This window comes from Plecotus auritus (assembly GCF_963455305.1).
Source record: "Plecotus auritus genome assembly, chromosome: 4".
Classification (NCBI taxonomy): domain Eukaryota; kingdom Metazoa; phylum Chordata; class Mammalia; order Chiroptera; family Vespertilionidae; genus Plecotus; species Plecotus auritus.
Window position 1 is genome coordinate 183,491,761 of NC_137775.1, and position 25,298 is coordinate 183,517,058.

At 43.6% G+C, this 25,298-nt stretch overlaps 1 protein-coding gene across 1 annotated transcript in view; it reads left to right on the forward strand.

Annotated features, from left to right (window-relative positions):
- The window catches only part of PLEKHA8 (pleckstrin homology domain containing A8), a 47,752-nt gene extending 23,353 nt beyond the window's left edge, over nt 1-24,399 (forward strand). The window contains exons 7-14 of the mRNA XM_080666019.1: nt 1,087-1,244; nt 3,318-3,474; nt 3,857-3,942; nt 8,137-8,195; nt 8,836-8,966; nt 9,667-9,737; nt 19,125-19,186; nt 23,920-24,399. Coding sequence (XP_080522145.1) covers nt 1,087-1,244; nt 3,318-3,474; nt 3,857-3,942; nt 8,137-8,195; nt 8,836-8,966; nt 9,667-9,737; nt 19,125-19,186; nt 23,920-24,117 — 922 coding nt within the window. The 3' untranslated portion in view covers nt 24,118-24,399. The remainder of the gene's footprint in view (nt 1-1,086; nt 1,245-3,317; nt 3,475-3,856; nt 3,943-8,136; nt 8,196-8,835; nt 8,967-9,666; nt 9,738-19,124; nt 19,187-23,919) is intronic.
- Nucleotides 24,400-25,298: the final 899 nt, after the last annotated feature.

The window sequence follows — 25,298 nt, forward strand, 5'->3', positions numbered from 1 at the left end:
TTTACCTCTTTATATGTATTGTTTGCTTCTTTAATACTAGATTGTTCCCATTTGATTGTTAAAAATTTTCTCCTGTCCTAAATATTTATACTAAGAACATCTTTATCATTTTTTTTCTCTTGAAGTATTTCCTTAGTATACTAGTATTTTTCATCACTAAGTGGAAATATGGTATTTCTTTAGAAAATAAACATTTCTTGGAGTCATCCTGTAGCTTGGACCCTTTCCCTTTATTTTTATTAGAAGAAAATTTTTTCTTCTAATTTGGCTCATCGTAATCACTTATAATAAGATGTTATGAGTGTCCCTTTAACAGAGTCAGGTGTTTCACTTGTATGTTAAATTGCCTTCTCTGTTTCCTTGAAGAGCAGCAGAACCTCAGGATGTTGCCTGTCCTCCAAAGTTTTTTTAATATATTTTATTGATTTTTTTACAGAGAGGAAGGGAGAGGGACAGAGTTAGAAACATCGATGAGAGAGAAACATCGATCAGCTGCCTCCTGCACACCCCCCACTGGGGATGTGCCCGCAACCAAGGTACATGCCCTTGACCGGAATCGAACCTGGGACCCTTCGGTCCGCAGGCCGAAGCTCTATCCACTGAGCCAAACCGGTCAGGGCTGTCCTCCGAAGTTTTATCTGTCACACGTACTTGGTAGGGATGTTTGTTCTGCCCTGATCACAGAATGTGGCTTCTAGACAGTTACCTGCTAGGCAAACACAGGGAAGTGGCCAATGATTTTGAGAACTGAGAGGAAAAAAGCGTTAAGTTTGGTCCCTACAGAAAGCTGATAGGAAACCAGAGCCCTGTCAATGACTGTTTCCTGTTGCTGGTGGGGAGCAGGGAGTTTGAGTCCCTGGAGGTGAAGAAGAGCCACGGCTGGCTGTGATTTCTCAACTTCAGCCTGGAGACTGGCCTGCTCCCCTCACAGGGATCAGGGTGAGAGATTTGGCTGATTTAACAATTCTGTTTTTCAATCGATGTAAACCCTTCCCCCATCCCTCAGAATCAGATCTACCCGGACAATCTATTTCTGACCAAATAATTGGACCTTCTGGTCTTTTTCTTTTTAAAAAAAATTCCCAGGCAAATGGAGTTAAACAATTGTGAAAATGGATCTTTAAATAAGGAAATAAATGACGATGAAGAGATCCCAATGAAAAACAGGAGTTCCTTGTATCTGAAATCTGCAGAGATCAATTGCAGCATGTCAAGGGAAGAAAATATAGATGATAATATAACAGGTAAAGACAAACTTCAAGGCTGAAGTGAACCATTGAACATTAGCATGTTGGGGGTTTGATCCATTATTCCTGATGGGACACTTGGTGGGAATTGAGCTCAAGACAGTGTCCTAGGTAGCTCCTGAGGCAGGTGGATTAGCATTAGCGGGACAACAGGTCCTTGTCAGCCAACATTCTGCCGTCCATCTGACCGGTGCAGAATGGCAGAAAGAAAAGGGATTGTCCCGCTCACTGGTTTTGGACGTGACGTTCATGGGCTGCAGTGAGCACAGCTGCCTGCACTAACCTTTTAGAGAGCGCAAGTATTTCGTGGGCCTTCTACTCTGAATCTCGAAGTCTTTTGAACTTACCGTGATGTCAGACTTAGGAGTGTGAGAAGTTATGGCAGTTCAGGTTTCCATCCTCCTGGTTTCTGGTGAGGCCTGAGTATGTCAGAATTCACCAACCACCTCAGGTTTTCCCTGGCCTTCTCTGTGTTCAAGCCAAAGTCCCACATTTCAGGTCATAGCCTGCGGTTCAAATGCTGCCCTTTCAAATTTGCTAATTCCATTGGCTCTACCCTAAACCAGTGGTCGGCAAACTCATTAGTCAACAGAGCCAAATATCAACAGTACAACGATTGAAATTTCTTTTGAGAGCCAAATTTTTTAAACTTAAACTTCTTCTAACACCACTTCTTCAAAATAGACTCGCCCAGGCCGTGGTATTTTGTGGAAGAGCCACACTCAAGGGGCCAAAGAGCCGCATGTGGCTCGCGAGCCGCAGTTTGCCAACCACTGCCCTAAACCAACTTCAGATCAGTCCAAGACAATGGTAGTAGAGCTTTTAATTGTGTTATAAGTTTTAATAAATTTTTTAAAAATAAATTTTTTAATAAAAAACTGTCGTCCTCATTTCTCTTGAAATCAGAGACTCCATTTTTCCAGATGAGCTAGGTTTAGAAAAGAAGACATATTTTCATAACTGTTAATATAAGGCAGGTGATCCACATATCACTAAAGTCTTGTCCCTTAAGTAAATGATAAAGACAGGAGAATTTCTATCGAAACAGCACTGTTGTTTGCCCCAGTGATTTTACTTCTAGGAATTTGTCTATAGGGAATCGTCAGATTTAAGGACAAATCTCTGTGCACAAGGATGTTGTTTATGACATTACAGTTGGTTCTCATTATTCATGGTAGTTACGTTCTGTAAAATCATTGCAGACACTGAATTAGCAAATACTGAACCATTGCTCCAAGGGGAGATTCATAGTTAGCGTCCTGCAAGCCTCAGTTGACAACATTTTTGTCCACTGATCAACACTTGTTTGTGTTTCTATTTCAAGACATCTTGTTTGCTATATATTGTTGACTCAGTAACATTGAACCCATGGCCAATAGCTGTACCTGAGTCAGGCTTATCTAACATAGGCATTTTCTCCATAAGGCACATAACAGCCTTGTGCGTCACAGATAGCACTATACTTGGGGCCCTTTTAAACCGTGAAATCAGCAAAGTACACAAAAATGCACAAAATGTGGCACCAAAGAAACACTTGCGTACAGTATGGAAGCTGAAATAAGAAGGCAGAGTGTCACTTGTTTAACCTTAGCTGGGAACATATATGTCAGGTGACTCAATCTTTCACCACTCTGCACATGTCCACAAATGACTGCAAAAGTGCTGTAGGCATTGATTTTAGGGTTACAAATAAACTAGCAAGTAGGCAAGCTTACACATCCAGAATACATGAATAATGAGGAATGACTTTCTAATAATAAAATTTCAGAAACTACCTAAGTGCCCCCCACATGATGCAATTTTACATGGTCATTAGAATTATGTATTGAAGAGTATTCAATGATAATAAAAGTATTTTTGATACATTGATGAAAACAAGCAAGATACAAATCTACATATATTTAAACCTAATTTTGTGTGTGTTTATGTATATACGGTATGTGTGTCTGTGTGCAGAATTGCACTGATTTTCATTTCTGTGTACTTTTGTTTTAGAAATGTTCTGCAATGAGTATATATAAGTGTTTATAATAAATAATGGATTCATAATAAGTATCTTCTACTCTGCAGTCCAAGGTGAAATAATGAAGGAAGATGGAGAGGAAAACTTGGAAAATCATGACAACTTGGCCCAGCCCGTATCAAACTCCTCACGTAGCTCTCCGGAATCCCCCTGGGAAGAAGGCCAAGCAGTTATCCCGACTTTCTTCAGTACCATGAACACCAGGTAGCTATGCTCTCTAACATCACTGAAGGCGGATGCCTTCTGGGAGGTCAATCCTGGGGTTCCTTTCAGGTGATGGTGTGTTCTAGCAGAATAGAGAACTGGTCTGACTTACTGTTTTCTGTGTCTGAAGCAGTGGAAGAAAAGGAACTGGATTGTGAGAGCATACTCTGGACAAATTGTAGTTTGCTTTGATCGTTAGCTTTGGAAAATGATGATGTATTTAGACTGTATTGTAATAGAAAAACAAACACCTGGCATATGTGTAAAATCTGGCCAAATGACTTGCCCTGTAGAGGGCAGCTGTTTTCATGACTGCCTCCGAACTGCAGAGTGTGCTAACTTTTTTGCATTCTTTCCTCCTCCTTATCACCAAATGGCTTAGCTTTAGTGACATTGAACTTCTGGAAGACAGTGGCATTCCCACAGAAGCGTTCTTGGAGTCATGTTATGCTGTGGTTCCAGTGTTGGGTAAGGTTGCTGCATCACCTTAAATTTATTAGTCTCTAGACTCTGTCTCACAGCTGTTATATTGCATCGAGATCTGAACTGTGTGGACAGTGAAATGACCCTTCTTACTGGTAGCTACCTCTTCATGGCACCAGCCACATAGAGTTAAAACTGCATGACCTGAAGCATTATTGCATATTCCCATTTCTTTTCTAATTGTGACTAAATAGTGACCTCCAAGTAGCGTCATGAAAAAGGGGAATTCTGTTTTCTAGAAATCATAATTTAAAATGAAAGTGAAAAAGGAGAAAAAGGAATCCTCGTGCACTGCTGGTGGGAATGCAGACTGGTGCAGCCCCTGTGGAGAACAGTATGGAGTTTCCTCAAAAAACTAAAAATGGAACTCCCATTTAACCCAGTAATCCCACTCCTAGGAATATATCCTAAGAAACTAGAAACACCAATCAGAAAGGATATATGCACCCCTATGTTCACAGCAGCACAATTTACAATAGCTAAGATTTGGAAACAGCCTCGGTGCCCGTCAGCAGATGACTGGATCAGAAAACTATGGTACATCTACACAATGGAATACTATGCTGCCATAAAAAAGAAGGAATTCTTACCATTTGTAGCAACCTGGATGGAATTAGAGAACATTATGCTAAGTGAAATAAGCCAGTCAATGAAAGAAAAATACCACATGATCTCACTCATTTGTGGATAATAAAAAACATTATAAACTGATGTACAGAAAGATAGATACAGAGGCAGTAAAGCATCAAACAGACTGTCAAATTACAGCGGGAAGGTTAGGGAGAGGTGGGGGAAATAAGAGATCAACCGAAGGACTTATATGCATGCATATAAGAATAACCAACGGATGCAAAACATTGGGGGGTGAGGGCATGTATGGGAGTGGGGTGGGGGGGCATTGGTAAGATATGTACACATATAATACCTTAATTAAAAAAATTTAAAATAAAATGAAAGTGAAAGTCATTGAGGAATAGACCTACGAATCCATTGGTACTATGAAAAAAAATGCTTACCAGTTAAAATATTTTTTCAAAGGTAACAGAATTATAGCTATAATTTTTGTTAAGTTCAAATTTCATTTACTTTATTTTTATAGAGTCAGTAGTACCAGAAATCGCTAATGTGTTGAAATTGGTTATATGACCCAATTAACTATGCATCTTTTTTTAAACTGGGGTATAACTTGCATAGAACTTAAGTGTTATGATCCCAGTGAGTTTTGACAAATGCACCTACTTATGTAATCTGCATCCCTGTCAAGACAAAGCATGTTTTCATCACCCAGAATATTCCCTCTGCCAGTCAGTCCCCAGCCTGTCACCCAGCCCGGGGCAACCATTTTACTGCTTCCTGTCACCATAGATTAGTTTCACCTGGTCTAAAATCCCATGTATATAAAGTCATGTTATAAACCCTTTTGCATCTGGCTTTTTCTCTCAATATTATGTTTTCACCCTTGTTGTTACATGTGTCAACAGTTCATTTCTTTTTATTGCTGAACAGTATTTTATTAAGTGAGTTAACCATTTGTTTATTCATTCTCCAGTTGGTGGACATTTGGGTAGTTTTTTGGTTGAGGCTATTGTAAGTGAAATTGCCCTGAACATTTTTGTGTCAGTGGGCATATGTTTTCCTTCCTCTGGAGCCAACGCCGAGGAGTGGACTTGCTGATTCACAGGGTTCACATGTTTCGTTCTATAGAGGCTGGTTGCTCAGTTGTACACTTCCAGCAGCAGCGGGTTGTGTCCCATCTTCACAGACACTTGGTGGTGTCAGCGTTTTTGGTTTGGGCCATTGCTGTGTTTAGTGCTATCGTGTTGTGGCTTTAATTTGCATTTCTCTGATGACTAATGATGTTAAGATGTTTTCATGTTATTATTGGTCTTTGCTGTTTTCTTACACTATGACATCTATTTAAATCTTTAACCCATTTTTACTTTTAAATATATTCTTATTGATTTCAGAGAGAAAGGGAGAGGGAGAGAAAAATAGAAACATCAATGATGAGAGAGAATCATTGATCATCTGCCTACTGCATGCCCCCTACTGGGGAGCGAACCTGCAACCCAGGCATGTGCCCTTGACCAGAATCGAACCTGGGACCCTGCAGTCCCCAGGCCAGTGCTCCATCCACTGAGCCAAACTGGCTAGGGCTTTAATCCATTTTTAAAAGGTTAATTTTCTTTTTATTATTGATTTATAAGAGTTCTTTATATATTCTGAGTAACATTCCGGTGTAAACAGACCCATTATGAGTATTTTTCCCCAGACTCTGGCTGCCCGTTTCTTACTGATACCTTTTGAAGAGCAGAGTTTTTAATTTTCATGAAATCCAATTTATCTGTTTTCTTTCTTTTATAGTTAATGCTTTCAGTGCCCTGGAAATCTTTGCTCACCCCCAAGGTTATGAAGATATTCTCCTTGTCATCTTCTATAGTCTTTACTTTTGATTTTGATTTTGTTTCCATCTATAAGTCAACTTGGAATTAGTTTTTGTATACACTGAGTGGCCAGATTATTATGCATTCAGAGATCATAATAATCTGGCCACTCAGTGTAGTGTGAAGTAAGTGTTGAGGTTCTTTTTATTATTATATCTGGTTGTTCAAGAACCATTTGTTGAACAGCAGTTTTTTCCCCTTTTACATTACTTTGGCAGTTTTGTTGAAAACCAATTGACCTAGTAAGCGTGGGTCTATTTCTGGACTCTCTCTTCTGTGTCAGTGTCTGTTTGATTTTTCTTATGCCAATACCTCCGTGTCCTAATTGCTGTGCATTTACAGTAAGGCTTGAAATTTGATAATGTAATTCTTCCTGTTTTGTTCTTCTTTTTCAAGATCGTTTTGGCAATTTTAGGTCTTTTGCATGTCTACATAAGTTTTAGCTTTCCAGTTCTATTAAAAAGCCTATTGATATTTTTATTAAGATTACATTGAATCTAAGCCAGTTAGGAGGGAACTGACATGTATCTTAAACATTGAGTCTTCTAATGCTTGAGCATGCTGTATCTCTCCATTTTCTCGGGTATTTATTATTTTCACAACAATGTTTGTATCACTTTTTTAGTGTAGATGTCTTATACATCTTTTGTTAGGAATAAATTTTAGAATTTTAATAGTTTTCATGCTATTGTAAAAACGATTCCATTTTCCTGTTGTTCATTGATAGCACATAGATACCATTGACTTTTGTACATTAAGTTTTTATAATCATGAATGAGTTAATTTTAAAATATATTTTCTGTACTTATTGAAATTATCAAATGTTGTTTTTCCCCCCTGTACTTTGTAATGTAGTGAATTACATTGTTTGAATGAATATAAGTCTACTATCTTGATATTTGTTTCTACCATCTTGCTATTTATTTTCTATTTGTCCTATCTGTTCTTTGTTCCTTTTTTACTCCTTTCTTGACTTCTAGCCAATTAATGTTATTTTTTAGTATTCAATTTTATTTCCTCTTTGGCTTTTTCACTGCCTATCTTTGTTCCTGCCTTTCTTTTGGATTTATCAAGTATTTTTTAGAATTTTATTATATTTTCTCTATTGGCTTTTTAGCTCTACCCAATTGTGTTATTTTTTTAGTTGTTCTTGTCCAACAGAAATATTCAAACCACATATGTAATTTTAAATTTTCTAGCAGGAGATTAACATAGTAACATAAAACAGATAAATTAATTTTTATAATTTGTTTTGTCTAACCTCATATTCAAAATATCATCTCAACATATAATCAGTATAGAAGAATAATTAATGAGGAATTTTGCATTCCTTTTTGGCACTAAATCTTTGAAATCTGGTATATATTTTACACTGACAGTCATTTTAGTTTGGACTAGCTAATTGCAAGCACTAAGTGGCCACAAATCTAATGGCCACCACATTGGGTAGTATGGCCCTAAGGATTACAATACATATTCGGAGTTTATAGGGTTACCCTCCCCTGCCGCTTAGGACCTTATTATAGTTACTCACCTCAGGGTAGCACAGTAGAAAGAGGTGATGATAGTATCCCAAGTGCCTTTGAAGTTTATGTTTAGAACAGGATTTAAAAGCAAAAACTATAAGGTTTTCTTTGGGTGGGGGGAGAAAACCTGCTAATGGATTGTTACTATAAAAATAGTTTCCACTTGAAAATACTGCTTTTTCAAAGATGTTTTTAATTTTTCCTTTTAGACAAACTTGGCCCTACCGTGTTTGCTCCTGTTAAAATGGACCTTGTTGGAAATATTAAGGTGAATATACCAGCTTGTCTCTGGGGAGACTGTATACTTGGAGGAAATAGTTGCATGAAATTCCATTCAGAAATAGATGATTGTTGCGTTTGATCTCAGAATAGAAAGTATAGGACAGCTGTGAGAAAGGTTCTGGAGCAGGAAAAAAAAATACTTTAAAAATAGTACTTTAAAACACTGAGACTATTTAATTCTAGTTTAAGCCTCATAAGAATTCTCAAAATAATAATAAGAAGAAGAAGAAGAATTAAATCCTGAAAACGTAAGGAAGAAACTAATAGAGAGGTTGCATTTATTTTTATTTCTTAAGAGGCCTGCTTGACAAACTCAAAAGTCTCAGTACTGCCCTGGCTGATTTGGCTTGGTGGATAGAGCGTCAGCCTGCGGACTGACGGGTCCCAGGTTTGATTCCGGTCAAGGGCATGTACCTTGTTGCAGGCACATCCCCAGTGGGGAGTGTGCGGGAGGCAGCTGATCGATGTTTCTCTCATCAATGTTTCTAACTCTATAGCCCTCTCCCTTCCTCTCTGTAAAAAATCAATAAATTACATTTAAAAATAAAAAAAGTCTCAGTACTATACTGATTCTCTTGGTGGCTCTAGCGTTTTGAACTTAGATTGTTTCCCTGCTTTTCCTGCAGAAAGTGAATCAGAAGTATATAACCAACAAGGAAGAGTTTACCACCCTCCAGAAGATAGTGCTGCACGAAGTGGAGGCAGATGTAGCCCGGGTTAGGAACTCGGCTACAGAAGCCCTCTTGTGGCTGAAGAGGTGAGGCTGCTGGGGTGGGGCCGCACTTCAAACTCAGCAAAGCAGTTATAATGGAAAGGAGGCTACTGAGTGGAGGGTCTGGCCTACTTGCATAGCCTTTTCCCGAATCTTTAATGAATAAAACACCATATTTGTTTTGTTGTTTTGTTTTGCCTTCCTCTTGATGTTGATAAACGTTAATATTAGTAGTGTACATAAGATTAAAGCATGATAAAGTTGACTGGTTTTACTTTAAGTCAGTGGATCACAAGCTCTAGGGACATCAGAGCCACCTGGAGGGCTTGTTAAAAACACAGCTGCTCCACCCCAATCCCAGTTTCTGACTCAGTAAGTCTGGAGTGGGCCTCAGAATTTTCCTTTTTGGCAAGTTCCCAAGTGTTGCTGAAGCTGCTGGCCCTGAGACCACATTTTGAAAACCCCTGTTTAGCCATACAGCCGAGAAGGGCCAGAGCAAGCTGGAGGGAACAGGCAGGGAGACACCGGAAAGGACCGCCATGACTCAGTCTGCTGGCTGCCGAGCCCGAGATATTACTGGAAACTGACTTGGAAGACTGCACTGCATTTGTGCAAGCTGTGCTAGCCAGTGCAGTAGCCATTAGATTTGTGGCCACTTAGTGCAAGCTCAGCTCCGCCGTTTCTTTCCACCCATTTAACAGGAGTGAATTTTGAAACTAACATTTCTTCCTCTTTTTTGTATTAGAGGTCTCAAATTCTTGAAAGGATTTTTAACAGAAGTGAAAAATGGAGAAAAGGATATCCAGACAGCCCTGAGTAAGTGTTCTTTCCATTTCAATGGATCAATTGAACAGGGTGTGGGATGGAAGCCCCAGAGGAAGAGACAGGGTGGAGGGGAAATTCTGCTCTTCAGGTTATGATTTTGTTTCTTTTTGTTCATCATTATTAATTGTTGGTTTCTTACATCCTGGGTTTAAAAAGAACCCATGAGATAGTGACCTGATTATCTAGATCTAACTTATTAAAATCAGTGTATCTTAAGGAAGAGTTAAATTAATGGAGAGCCATTTCTTAATCTTAATAGGAAAACCTAACATTGCCAAGAAGTCCGTTCTTCCTAAGTTAGTCTTCAAATGCAGTACAGTCTTCTAAAATCAGTATCCAAAGAGAAGCTTATTTTGGATTCCCATGAAAGGAAGGGGTTGCGGAACCCTGGGAATTTGCTCTGGCGTGAGATGAAGGATTGGCCATTATCTTGTAGTCCTTGCACGCCCCACATGCTCCATTGTTGTAGTGGCAGAGCCGAGACTGGGGTCAAGGCCAAGGTCAAAAGACGAGAACATGGTGGGTGCTTAGTAAACACTGATGGGTGGATGGGTGGATAGATGGATGGATCCATGTATCTATCAGACCAGTTTTGAAAAACATTAAAGACTTGGAAGCATCCTCTTAGTGCTCCTAACAGTGGCTGAACTCTTGTCCTATGGGAAATTCTTCCAGCAGCGGCCCCGAGGCCTGGGGTGTGGGGGGTGAAATTCCCTATGACTTTGAAGCCCTGTGTTGTTATGATGTGGAGAAGCACATGGTCAGGCTCTAAGTAGCCATGGTTATAAGCAGTGAAATGAATGAGTTTGATGCTTCTGTTGGGCAGGGGAGCCAGTGATCATTGCAGCATTTTGTCAATCTCCAGGTGAGTTTGTCTCTTAGTCCTTCCTCTGGGCCATGAGGCCTGAGGGATTCTACTCCTACATGATTTTCCCCGACCTTTCTGTCTAGAAACTTGCTGATGTGCCATGAAACAGTAAAAGCTGATATTTGTGTAACTTTATGAAGAATTTAGACACCTTAATCCTCAAATCAGTCTATTTTCATAGGTTAGGTAACCTCAGTTCTGAAAGATTAATATACATGCTAAGACCACGAAGAGTTTGAATCAGGGCCACTTTAGGGCTTCTGCCTCCAAGGTCCTCATTTCCCTGACAAAATGTCTCCACCATGCCGGGGCTACCTGCCTTTTTTGGTTTCTCATACATCCCTGAATTTCCAGGACAGTCTCAGTTATGTTCTCCCCTACGTGTCCTGATGTCAGTACTAAAAGTATATTCATCACAGCAGGTCACGCCCCCTCACCAGTATCTGGGGAACTTGTTGACCTGTGGCGTGGTAAAGATCATGGGCTCGCGGCATTCCACCACGTTAGAGCATTGTGCCCTTGGTCAGTTTGTTGTCGGTGGCTATCAGGTTCTTCCTTGGGATCAAGAAGATAGCATTCCAAGGACACACGCATGAGAGGTTGTGGCATGGTGGCATGGTGTACTTGTGATGTAATATCGAAGGAGTTATCCTTCTGGCTTCCCAATGTCCCATCTCCGTCGGTCCCGCCATGGAAAAAGTACAACTGTGTCAACAGCACGGCAAAGGCCAGTGCCCAGGGTTTCTGCTTCATAGTCCTTCAGAGCCTGTGCAGTTTTCACGGCCCCGGGCGGCCACTGGACCCACATGGTCAGTTGCTCCCCAATCAGCTTCCCAAACCTTCCCGGGCTTGCATTGGCTCCACCCCCTAGCCAGTGATCTTTTTCCCAGGTTAGACTAGACTGCCTCTATGGTCCAGCACCTCCCCCTGCACCATTTTGACTTCATTGCTGTCTGCTTGACTCCCCTTTGTTCTGTCCCTTCCCCAGTGACCTGTGGGGGAATGGACAGTGGTTTCCTGCGGGGAGTGTGAAGCTGTAGCTTCCTGGGGAAGCAGATAGACCTCGGCTTCCCAGGTGACCGTGCTCAACAATGTCTGACTTCCCTTTGCTCTTTTCTTTATTAACTAGTGGCCCGGTGCACGAAATTCGTGCACATTAAAAGGGGATTAATTAGAGGAAATAATTTAATATTGCTATTTGCCCTTTCTCTATAATAGAAGTGTCAGAGATGAAAGAAAATTAGTAAAATATATATGAAAACCTTCCTCCTGTTAGAGTCTGGGGTGCACCACAGGACCCAGAGTCAAGTCCCCGCCCACCCACATGCACCTCAAAATTGCGTGAGACCCAGACCTGGCCGGCCCCTGCCCACATTGGGCTAGATCCAGATCTGGCCAGTCCCACCTTGGTCAAGCTCCGCTGGGCAGGGGATGTAGCCTCAGGTCCCCTGGCCCAGCTCCAGGACGGGGGGCATGGCCTGAGGTCCCCCAGCCCAGACCAAGGCGGGGGGCATGCCTTGAGGTCCCCCATCAAGCCCCGCCAGGTGGGGGACATGGCCTGAGATCCGTTGTCAAGCCCAGGGGGGTGCAGCCTGAGTTCCCCCGACCCAGCACTGGGGGTGCACCTTGAAGTCCCCCGTCAAGCCCCGCTGGGTGGGAAGCATGGCCTGAGGTTCCCTGTCAAGCCCCACCAGGCAGGAGGGCACAGCCTCAGGTCCCCTGGCCTGGTGCTGGGGCAGGGGGTGTGGCCTGAGGTCCCCCGGCCTGGTACTGGGGTGGGGGGCGCAGCCTGAAGTCCCCTGTCAAGCCCCACCTGGTGGGGGGTGCGGCCTGAGGTCCACCAGCCTGGTGCTGAGGCGGGGGGAGCAGATTGAGGTCCCCTAGCCCAGCACCAGGATGGGAAGCGCACCTTGAGGTCCCCCATCAAGCCCCGCCAGGTGGGGGATGCGGCCTGAGGTCCTCTGTCAAGCCCTACGGGGGTGGGGGAGGGCGTAGCCTCAGATCCCTGCTGATTGCTCATTAAGGCTCCTTATGGGAACTTGGCCTCAGCTGTGGGTGCAGCCATCTTTGTGATGGAGTGATGGTCAATTAGCATATTCCCTCTTTATTAGATAGGATAACTAACTAACTAGGGTGATGTATACTTAACTTTCTGTTTCTCAGTTTCCTCATCTATAAAATGGCAGTGATGATCCAGTTTTTCTAACAAAGCTGTTGTAAAGATTAAATCTTTTCATGCATGTAAAAAGATCAGAAAAGTGGCACATAATAAGCACTTAATAGAGATTAGCTTCTGTCATTTATATTCTTATCATCATGATAACGTTGATATGTGGGGTTTATTTGTCTCAAATCAGAAATGGAAAATTTGCAAAGCTTGGGTGCCAAGCCAGACATTTCTCTTTACAGAGTAACTTCTTAGTAGGGAGATTTCACACTAGGACAGTGGTTCCCAACCTGTTTTTGGCCATGCCCCACCTAAGCATCTCTAAAACACCCTGTGACATAATTCTTATTATTCAAAAAGCGAACTATTCATGTGGAGGAATCCTAAAAGGCCATTAACTTGGTCTAAACAAGCTTCCAAAGAACATGACACCCATGAAAGAGAAAAATACAAGAATGAAAGGACAGTTTCAGTACTGAGGAAGAAATCACTAAGACATTGTTTAAAAAATAATATGAAGTGATATGAAAAAATAGTAAAGTTTCAAAACATAATAGAGAACTGAAACGTATAAATATGTCACAATATATGTTTATATACTGTATATGAGGCCCTAGGACCATAGAAATCTCTAATTGCCCCCCCCTTAAAAATCAAATTGCCCCCCTGTGGGGCGTGTGCCCCCCCCCCCCCCCCCCGTTGGGAACCACTGCTCCACCTGCAGGAAATGCAGCAGGGGGTCTGTCAGGTGATGAGGGGCATGGCCTGAGGTCCCCCAGCCTGGTGCTGGGGTGGGGGGCGCGGCCTGAAGTCCCCTGTCAAGCCCCACCTGGTGGGGGGCACGGCCTGAGGTCCCCCAGCCTGGCGCTGAGGTGGGGGGGGGAGGCAGATTGAGGTGTGGGGCAGAGAGGAATGCTAATCTCACTTGCCCCCTGCTGGTCTGGGGTGGAATAGCACCCAACTGCTTTCACACCAGCAGGTGAAAGGAAAAGCTTTGCCCCTGGAGGCGAAGAGGAAATGGAGGATATACCCTTTCGGCCCTGTCCCTACCCCTCTGCCCCTTTTTCTCCCCTACCTTTTAGGAAAGTGGACCAGGAAATGTTGACCCTGAAGAGAGAGGAGGCTTGAAGGGCCTCAAAACGCAAATAATCACAGCCAGTCTCAGCCTTTGCTTCCCCTCTTCCCCCTCAGCACTGTTTTCCGTGGAAAGGAAAAGGGAGCTGTGAATGTGAGACTTGCATCCCGTGTTCAGGATTATTTCAGAGGTTTTCATGATTCACTGTAAATCATATCTTCCTTATAGGGATCACTAGTTTCCCGCTGCTGTGTTCCGTGTGGAGAAAGGTTTCCCTAACCCACTCCCCCTAGAAACTTAGTAGAAACGCAGACTACCAGGCCCCACTCGACACCTGCTGTCTCAGAAGTCTAGCAGAGCCCAGCAGTCTGAGCATTAACAAGCCATTGAGATGATTCTAATCCCTGCTGAAGTGTGAGACCCAGTCATCTAGGGCTAGGACATGGAAGCTTACCTAGTTATCCTCAGCATCAGATGATTTTGCCTTCCTTTCATGGGAATTAGTAGTTTTCAGATAACAGAATTTTTCCAACCTAAGAACAGCGAGACAGTGTTAGGGATAAACTAAAGATAAACCTTGTATGCCACTCCCAAGTTTGAAAATACGGCTTAAGAAAGGGTTTGAGGTAAATGTTCACAGAACTTGTGTAATCTTAGTGGCCTTGGAAATGGGAGATGACATGTAAAAGGCTTAAAGGCCATGATGGAAACCTTGTCATGTATTAACTCCCTAGAAAATACATGGATAGTCACTGTATTGCTGCAGTCCTGTGGCCCAGAATGAGTCCCCTGCACCTGCAAGGAAGCCTTGGGCCATGCTGCCGCCCTTGCATTTGAGCCATCACTTGGATTCCCCATGATGATTACTTAGAATATTCTGGGTGGTGCTATGCCAAGAAGCTTTGAACCCCAAATGTCCTATGACATTCTCTAGAAGTCATTCTAAGAAAAGATTTGGGTCACAAAGCAGATATGTTTAATGGTCCAGCCTATAGCTAAGCCCCTCTATCGCAGGCGCCATATCAAAGAGCTTTTGGAGACCATCCCTGTAAGTGGCGGGAAGAAAAGCTGTTCTGGCATTTCACGCCCCATTGTACTAAATGCTACGTGCTCTGTGTCAGCACCGTTCCCTCTGGGGGGATAGCATGCAGCACATCCCTCAACTCGAATGATTCCATAAATGTCAGGTAAATATGAAGCCCCCCGCCGCCCCCCAGGATCTCCAGGATGCTCGGTCACATATTTAATACAGACAGGGAGAGCTATGTGAGAAAGCCCGAACTCGTAATCACATACTCAGCGTCAAATTATAACTTGACTAATCGTTCTGACAATACCATGGAACGTGAATCAAGTCGTGCTCGCTCCGAAACGCCGCACAGCATGTGGCTCTGCTGGCAAAACTGGCTCACGTCCAAGTTCGTCTAGACGGTGCCTGGAGTTAACAAAGGACGTCTCTGGGCACCCTTTCACCTCTGTCTGCTGCTTACTGAGTTGGCTTTTCTCTAGACAATCCGTTTTGCCTGAAGCTTAGTCACTATAAAGAATTCACAGGGAATTTTCCTAATAGTTCAGTCTTTTTATTTTAAGTATTTCAGACATTTGACAAAACCTGTCACTTGACCAAATATATAGAATAGTTCAGTACACAACCCATGTACCATCCCTTGACCCATGACTATCTCCTTTTCCAGAATGTGCTGTTTGTCATTCCATAATGCATGTTTTTATACTTCTATGTATTTATGTGTCTGTATTACAGTATCTAGTATTGCATGTTTTAAGCATGTGTACATGGTGTCACGCTATGCACATTCTTCCTTTCTCACTCAGTATTGCTCTTCATGTTTGTCCACTGCACCTTTTCCTGCGAGCCACTCCTGCAGGGCTGGCGATCGGTGTCACTTCCTGGGCTCAGCGAAGGGCGGATTCCACCTTTCCTGGCCTGGCTTACCTACTTCCTAAGCTCTCGCTCAAGACGTAGATTTCATCTCTTCTTTGTCTTCAAAGGGACTTTACAAATTCTTACCGATTACAGGTCTGTGCTGGAGAGACTCATAGATCCCACTTCTGGGCCGAGGGGTTGTCCACCAGCTGTCGTGGGAGGGTTCGCGCTCAGATACGGTGGTAGGTTTGGCCATGGTCTCTGAGTGCCTCATAGCGAGCTTCTGAGTTACCAGGAAAGAAATCACAGTTGTTTTGTTTCCACAAACAGACTAAGGTCCAAATTCTTTCAGGAAATGGGTGGGAAAGGCACATTTTTCATTCTCATCATTTTGTTTCACAGAGGATAAACATTAGTTTTTGGCAGAATGGCTTAATGTGACAGAATGCCCCAGGTTCTTACTGCTTTTAGCCTTGTGGCCTTGGGGAAGTCCCGGTCTCTGGGTTTTCTGTTCCTTCACTTATAAAGGAAGAGAATTGGGCAAGGTGATTTATTGACAAGGCTTCCTGCTCGGAAGTCTTGACGCGGGCTCTAAGGAAGGGACACGTCTCAGAGAACTGGGAGAAGGGCATCATTTATGTCTTTCGGAAGCCAAAAATACCTCCTGATTATAGAGCACGCATGATGATGACGAATGAGCATTACAGTGAAGATTAATGCATTTCATTATCTAACCTCTGGGTAACCAAAATAGGTCAGGCTTAGCCTTCGTGCTGTAAGCAGCCCTGGCAGTCAGCTAAGGACTTTTGGCAAACCTTTTTTTTTTAATGAGTTTAATTGTACTTGTTGATTTTAAATTATAGCAGTGGTCTTGCTGGGCCCGAGTCAGGACCCAGCCCAATTCTCTAACTTCGTTTCCTTCCATTAGACCACCCGGCCCACATTCTGCCCGGTGGGACTCTTCTCTGGCAAGGTGCAGACACAATAAGGAGGAGCTGCCTCCTAGGAGGCCAGGAAGGGGACACAGGTCGTCTGCTCCACACACACTCCCTCTTCCTTAGCCCCGGCTGCCTGCCTACGCTGCTTAGACGCCCAGCACCTTTGTTTTCTGGTTGCCCTAGAGAAGGGGGGCATGGAGAAAGGTTTCGGGCTTTTTTGAATGGTTGACTTAAAGGGCAAAGTGTGCGCTGGCCGCTGTGGCTCAGGTGGTTTAGTGTCGTCCCATGAACCGAGGGGTCACTGGTTGGATTCCCGGTGAGGGCATGTGCCTAGGTTTCAGGCTTGATCCCCAGTAGGGGGCGTGCAGAAGGCAGCCAATCGATGTATCCCTCTCCCTTCCTCTCTCTCAAATCAATAAAAACATATTTAAATAAATAAATAAATGGTAAAGTGTAGAAAGAGTATAATGTCTCTGAGGTTGGCACAGTGGTCGGCAAACCACGGCTTGCGAGCCACATGCAGCTCTTTGGCCCCTTGAGTGTGGCTCTTCCACAAAATACCACAGCCTGGACGAATCTATTTTGAAGAAGTGGCGTTAGAAGAAGTTTAAGTTTAAAAAATTTGGCTCTCAAAAGAAATTTCAATCGTTGTACTATTGATATTTGGCTCTGTTGACTAATGAGTTTGCCGACCACTGGGTTAGCATAACACTGGACCCAGAGCCCTTGCAAATCGGCAGTTTGTCCAGCCAAGGGGGCTCTGGCTGGAGGCTCAGGGACCCGGGCAGTGACATTTGCTAAGTCTCACCATGTTGCTCCCCTACCACAGTTCCAAGCCAGATGGATCGTGACCGTTAGTCGAAGAAAACGCACTATCTGTATAGGAAAAAAGACGGAGAGAGTACACCCCGATGCCCACGGTGCTTCTCTGAGAGGCACAGTTATCCAGGTTTCCTTGTTCCCTCCTTTTCTGTGTTTCCCATATTTTTAACAATGAGCATGCATTACTTGTGAGATCAGAAAAAAGCAGTAAGCTATATTTTTATAAACTGCCCCTGGGCCTCCGGTGGGAAGCTCAGAATCCTTTCATGGCATGTAAAGGTCCCCAGCCCCAGGGATCTTTAGCCCCATGAGCCGCTCCTACCCTCGTTATAACTTAAAATATTTTATATCCTGTGCTAAACCTAAGCATTCATTAAATGGTGGTGGTACTTGTACTAGTGCTGAAACTAGCACATGAAAATACATAAGTTTAGAATAGAATTTAGATGAGCTAAACATGCTGAAGAAGGTCAAACAACTCCCCTGATACTCCGTGTTAATTTAGGAATAAGCGCTCTGTAAACTACTGGAGATGGTGCCTAGAAAATAAGATGGAGCGTTGAAATAAAAATGCATTATGATGATAAAGCTCTGTGCCTCCTGGGGCTGAACTTATTCCTGTGGAAAAAATCAGTTTTGAATTTTGCACATATTGAATTATTTAAAGGATTTAAGAATGCATCCCTGGCAAAAAATGCAGTCACCTTCTTCTTGAGATTATTTTTTTGTAATAAAAATTATTATATACTTGTTTTTAAGTCATATTTTAAAACACAATGGGACAAAAAGAATAGGTTTTTATCTTTAAAGTCTAGAATCTGAATGACTTTTATTAATGGGCCTCACCATTTACTTTATAGTTAGATCATTAACTTTAAGCCATTCTTTCCAAAATAGTTCTAAGGTTTCTGGGTCTAATGCTGTGTATCCAGGGTCCTAGGACATCTAGGATAAACAGTTGACATCCCAGAATGAATGTTACAATTGAAAAGAACCTTTGCCTGGCTGGTGAGGCTAAGTGGTTGAGCATTGACCCATGAACCAGGAGATCATGGTTAAATTCCTGGTCAGGGCCCATGCCTGGATTGTGGGCTCGATCCCCAGTAGGAGGCATACAGGAGGCAGCCGATCAATGATTCTCTCATCATCAGTGTTTCTATCTCTCTCTCCCTCTCCCTCCCTCTCTCTGCAAGTAATAAAAACATATTTGAAAAAAAGAAAAGAACCTTAGGATCCTCTTACAAAAGGGGAGACAGCTGAGGGCCTTTCACATAGCTGCATTTTAATATTTTATAGTGTATATCTAGTGGTAGATAGTCTCGATTTTTCCAGTACCCTTTCCTCCCTCTTTATTTCCTTATACATATTGAACTTCCTCCCCCCACCCCATGATAATAAGCTGGAGTTCAGATATATTGACACAGGGTAAGAGCGGGAATATATATTTTTCTTTAAAACAAAAATCTGTGTAGGCTTTTTTCCTACCCAAAACATTGGTCTATATAATCTTATAATGAGGCTTTTCATCAGTTCCTAAGACCATACATGAGAAAGGACACGATACTAAAAGCACATCAAATTCTGATGCGACCCAATGCTCATGGAGCTTTCCTTCTTTTCAAGACAACGCGTACGGTAAGACGTTACGGCAGCACCACGGCTGGGTTGTTCGCGGGGTTTTCGCGGTAAGTAATCCTCCTGCCTCCTAACGCTCTGGTGGTCACAGAAGGTGGTTGGTTTGGTTTTGGGTGCGTGTGTTCCTGTCTGCTTTGTCTTCCAGAATGAGAACAAAGTGTTGCTCATTTAACTAAAGGCTGTAGGTCTTCGTTGGGTGGGAATGTTGGTGACAAGGACAGAAAGACTAGAGAGTGTGCTTTGTCCCATCCAGGCCCAGTGCTCCCATGGAATCTCCTGGGCTGTTCGCTGGGTCGGGTGCTCGGGCAGCGCGGGCCAGGAGTCTCTGCTTACCCAGTTATTTTCGTTGTGGGGGTGTTTGTATGCACATGTTTTGGCTCCTATTACGCCCCACTCCTTCCTTCCCAGCATGTTGACGGAGGAAGAACACACACCTGGGACTCAGTCCCTGGGACAAATCGCTGAGCCGGGGTGTGAAATAGCGGGAGTAGCGGCCCCTGTGGGTCAGCAGTAACGTGTTCCTAAGACCCCTGTCTCAGTCAGATGCAGCCGTGAAAAGGCTGCATCTCACGGAGGGGACACTGGGAACCGGGGCAGAATGTGGTTAAAAACAGCCTCGCAGGTGAGGTTTTGCTCACTGAAAGGATAGGAGACATCATTCGCCTAAGGTAAGAACTGTTTTAGGTCATGATTTATTCGGAGGCCGGTAAAGAAAGTGGGAAGAATTTAAGTGGAAGAAATCAAATTTTAGTGAAAATGAAATCATTTTTGAAAGCGTGGCGCTAATAGCCAGACTAGTTGCAGCTACAAACTGCCCACGTCCTTCAGTGCCTGTTAGAATGATAGCTGCCGTGCAGCTGCTGGACAGCTATTGTGTGCTGGGCATTGTGGCAGGCGCGTCCCTGTGTCTTACCTTTGGTAATCCTCAGCATTGGCTCCCACTGTTTCATAAATTCAGAGCTATTCATTCCGGTCCCAAAGTGCGGCTACCTGCTGTCTCCAAAGGTGGCTGCTCACTTCCCCCACCCAGTCTCCGCAGTGAGCACAGAAGAATCGAGAAGCTGCCGGTGAATAATTAGGCAGCAGATGCTGCAACATTCATCAGTCTCCCTGAGTAAATACTGTCAGATGACAAAGCATTAAAGCATGGAGTTGCCCTCAATGGAGCAAGAAGCATAAATGTGGGGGAGGGGGAGGGGGAGGGGAGGGTTCAGTGTAGAGGTAAAGTTAAATCCTAAAATATGAATGATCGAAGGGATACTGTCGACAAGAATGCAGCTATAGCAGAAAATTTATCATAAGCATGAGTCTTTAAAAGGACTTTTTAATTTATGGCATTTTCCCTAATATGTAGTAATTTAGACACATCAAAATGCATTGTAGAAGTTATGGAAGAATAGGAAGGGGGAAAAATTAAACTTGTCCATATTCTTATCACTCCATAATAACCATTTTTAATATTTTTGTGATTTACCTTTCTCACTTTCATTTTTATATATTTTATATATTCTTTTAAATATTCTATTAAATTTTATATATTTCTAAATACGTATCTACTTACAAGTGTTTATATTTTATATTGACATGTTTATATTAGATGTTTATATTATCTTTATTTTGTACTTTGTACATGCATGTAAATTTTTTTATTTTAGCTTGTAGTATAATTTTGTATTCTTTCTCCCCACATAATAGATTCTATCATGACCATTTTTTAATGCCATAAGTTTTTGAAAACCATTATTTTTAGTGATGGTACAATATTTCCCTACTATGGAGATTCCATCCAATCCTCTGTGTTTGAAATTTAAGGTGCTTCTAATTTTCTTAATACAGATAAAGCAGTGTCTATTCATATGCATTTTTTCCTTTAAAAAACCCTCTTATTTTCTCAAATAGGTTCCTAGAATTAAAATTGCTCTGTCTACTGCCAGTAGCTACAACCACAACTTGGGATTTTGAGCATTGACCGTGCACTAGGCATTGTTTTAAGTGCTCTATGTGTGTGAAGTTATTAATTTCATAACTCAGCAGGTTCTCTTATTTTCCTTACTTGTAGACAAAGAAACCTGAGACACAAAGAGGAAGATAATATACCCAAAGTTATAGAACAAGAACATTTTGAAAGTTCTTGATATTATTGCCAATACTTTTAAAAGTTGCTGGTTTTTAAGAAAATAGATGATGTCGAGCCTTTGGCAACAGCCTTCTCAGCAGAGGAGCCAGATTGGCCCTTTCAGCCTCTCCAAGCCATTCCTGCTTTGGAAAGTTTATTGAGTTTCCTAACGTGCTGATTAATTAGCAGGGGCAAGTGCATTTAACTGATCTCAGTTGATCAGGGAAACATCTTTTACACTCAAGGAATTTGATTCATTCATCAGTCAAATAGTTAGCTTTTCTCTTCAAACAGACATAGTCTGCAGAACTGATTGGTGCCCAGTCCAGGCTCTGCCTCCATCGAGGTCACTCACCATCACCACTTGGCCTTTTTGGTTTCCTCTTCGGTTGAGCTCTGTCATCAGTTCCCAAATAGACGTGGCTGCATCACAATCTTCTAGGAGCCTCTGAGGAACTCCCTGGGCCCCACTCCGGGAAAACTTCTTAAATGTCTTATTGTACTAAAACATTTGTGCATAGGGTTTATACAAAACGTTACAGCAAAAAATAGCAGTCCCTGCTTCGGCTCCCTACTTCCCAGACTTACTCCAAAGAGGCTGTTTCTTCTAATACGTCCAGGATTCTAAGAATGTCTATTGTTCTTTGTGGCCTGATCAGTCACAGTCACTAAATGTCAACTTTCTGTTATAGATTAGAATTTAGCTCTCTTAGACCTCGCTGTCACTACCTCACCTCCCCTGCCTCCACCATCCCAAAATAATGACTCACAAGTTAACATTATGACAATGAGCCAGTATTCTATAGGTTTTTTGTACTTTTTTATATGTTTTTATTTTTCCCTGCACCATCAGACCTCTCAAAGCACCATCACTCTGAACTCACAAATGTGTCATTATGTGTTTTTTTCTTGGAGACTTCCCTGTCAGAACTTTCTAAACTCATTCCAGTCTGAGTTAGTTGTTCAGGCCTGTTGTGCTGTATTGCCCGAGGACTTTTCCTCACAAGTTCTCCTACATTATTAAATCCCCACCTCACCCTCATTTCATTTCCCAGGGCCTGCGACCAGGTATCTCCACCTAACCCATCATTTTGGTGGAATCCATTCTCCAGCAGCTCCCTAAGGGGAAGGGTACGAGGGTGCTAAATTTTTGATTGCCTACATACCTGAAAATGTCTTTATTCTGCCCTGTTTTCTAGAGTATGTGTTGATGGGTATAGAATTCTAGGTTAATATCTCAGAATTTTGAAGGCATACCTCTATTGTCCTCCATCTTCCACTGTTACTATTGTAAAATTTAATGTCATTCTAATTCCTGTTCTGTTTTGTATAAACTGCCCTCCTCCTCTTCTGGATGCTTTTAGGATCTTCTCTTTATCCCACATTCTAAAATTTTATCACATTCCCCCTTTGCTCTTTATCATCCATTGCACTCAGCACTTGGGTGTGTCTTTAAATCTGGAGTCTTATACCCTTCAGTTCTGGGAGATTTTCTCACATTATAATTTTGGATAATTGCCCTCTCTACATTCTCTGCTCTCTCCCATGTATTGCTACCATCATTTGAGTATTTGATATGTGCCTGGCAGTGGGTTAAGTGTGTCATACATATTCCACTAGTCCTTCAAATAAGGAAAGTGGTACCAGTTCTCTGCTCCGAATCAGGGAACTGAGGTTCTGGGAGGTCGAGCACCTTGCTGAAATTCCTCAAGCCAACAAGTGAAAGGTTGGGGTCAAGTCCGGTCTTCTTCACCCAGGCAGGCCTGTGCTGTAATCACTGAGAGAGAAACGCCAGTCACTCTCCAGCTGCACAAAGGGGGAGGGTTGATTCCCAAATGCTTTCAAGTTCAAAGTGTGAGGACGCTCAAGAAAGAAACTGTAGAATGATAATTCAGGATTCCAAAATGTCTCCAGAGATCTCAGCAGAGCCAGGCGATGGGTTTTAGGGAGCTTAGGGAGCAGGTGGTCGACAAAGGGAGGGGAGCTCTTGTGCCGGGAGCGATGTGCTGTGAGAGTGCAGTTGACAAAGCACAGAGACGACCCGAAGCTCAGGTCCTGGCCGGGCACTCATTAGCTATCTGACGTTCATCTGCAAAATAAGGATGTGAACTGTACAGGTTCCTCAAGAGATGAGCTGGGATAGAACGCATGAAAGCATCAGTGCACAAGCAAATGGAATATTCAGTCCAGAGTGTGAAGGAGATATTGTCCACATGGGGGGAGATGGGAGGTGCAGGGACACGGAGGTATGATGATGAGAGCCAGGTAGGAGAGTGAGGTGCTCTGGGAGGCTGGCCAGGTGGGGACAAAGACGGGCAGCAACGCGCACACAGGTGGATGCTGAGGGTTCAAGGGGAACCCTCTGGATCACACCTGGCATGAGATCGGAGCTTTTCTTAAATTTTTCTGTCAGCACTCCCTGGCTGGATGGCTGGATTCATCCTCAAGATGGCCCAAGTACATACCTGCTTCTTCTAGCTTTAAAAGTATTTGATTTGTTGCTTGAAAAAAATTTTAGAGTCCACGAATTCGAAGGTATATTCCTGTTGTTACTTTTGCACTCCTCACCTGTGTGTGTGTGTGTGTGTGTGCATGTTCACGCGTGTGCTCGTGCGTAGGGTAAAGCGTGCAAGGGTGACGCGCATTCTCACAGCAGTTCTTTTGCAGCTGGCTTTGAGGGCAGCTCCGTCCTATGAAGATTTTGTGGCCGCGTTAACCGTAAAGGAGGGCGACCACCAGAAAGCCGCTTTCAGTGCTGGGATGCAGAGGGACCTGAGCCTCTACCTCCCCGCCATGGAAAGGCAGCTGGCCATCCTGGACGCGCTGTACGACGCCCACGGGCTGGAGAGCGACGAGGTGGTGTGACGCCTGCGGGACAGCGCCGCGCCCTGCGGGGAAGAGCTTGCTGCCGCCTCCGGCCGCCCCACTTAATTTCCAGCAGCAGCTTCAACCCTCTCCACCCCTCACGCCGGCCATGGAGAGATGGAGGCAAAGCCCAGTGCTTTTATATATCATTTTTAAATGCGTATATGTTTTGTGTGTTTAAAAATCAAGGTGCTATATATTTCAGTTCAAAGGGCCTCCTGGAGACTTGAACAGCAAGTTATAAGAGCAGATTTGACAAGTAAATTTGTTGGGGTTTGTTTTGTTTTTAGCTTTAAGTTTTAATGAGCCACCCAACCCAAGCTGAAAATGAGCAAATTCTGCATCAAGGACTGTAACTCACGGGTAGTGTTTCAGCCGATTTAGGATTAGACTGAAGCTTTGGGGGGAGCTAGGCCCCCGGTGGAAGCTGTGAGGTGTAGGTTGGATGTCCTAGACCAGTGGTCGGCAAACTGCGGCTCGCGAGCCACATGCGGCTCTTTGGCCCCTTGTGTGTGGCTCTTCCACAAAATACCACATGCGGGCGCGCACGTACAGTGCGATTGAAACTTCATGGCCCATGCGCAGAAGTCGGTTTTCGGCTCTCAAAAGAAATTTCAGTCGTTGTACTGTTGATATTTGGCTCTGTTGACTAATGAGTTTGCCGACCACTGTCCTAGACATTCTTCAGAGCATCTTCTCTCCGGGGCTCTGGGCGCGAGGGGCCTCTGTAGTCAAAGGTGCAGAGCGTGGGTGCGACATGTCAGCAGGAGGTGGGCGGCATCCGGAGGAGTGCCATCCCGTGGGGTGGGGAGACGATGGCTCTGCAGAGCTGAGTGTGCCCCACGCTGAGGGGGGGCGGGTCCTCCCTGATGACCCTGCCTGGTGCCCACCCTCGTTCCCGTGCTTCCCCAGACATTGTCTCCATTGGACACCACAGCGACTCGATGACATTCAGGGGTTGTTACCCAGTTTCAAAAGTAGGGTTCAGAGGTGGAGGGATTTTTCTGCTCACCATGCACAGCCTCTAAACAGAGGAACCAGGTGATGTCCAGGTGTGATTGGGACCCCTCTGCGTCAGTCACCTGGAGGGCCGGTCAGAAAGCACAGCCCCAGGCTGACCGGCCCAAAGAGCCGGGGCCTGTGGGCGGGTCAGGAGCCGGCGTCTGAGTGCTTTCCTGGTG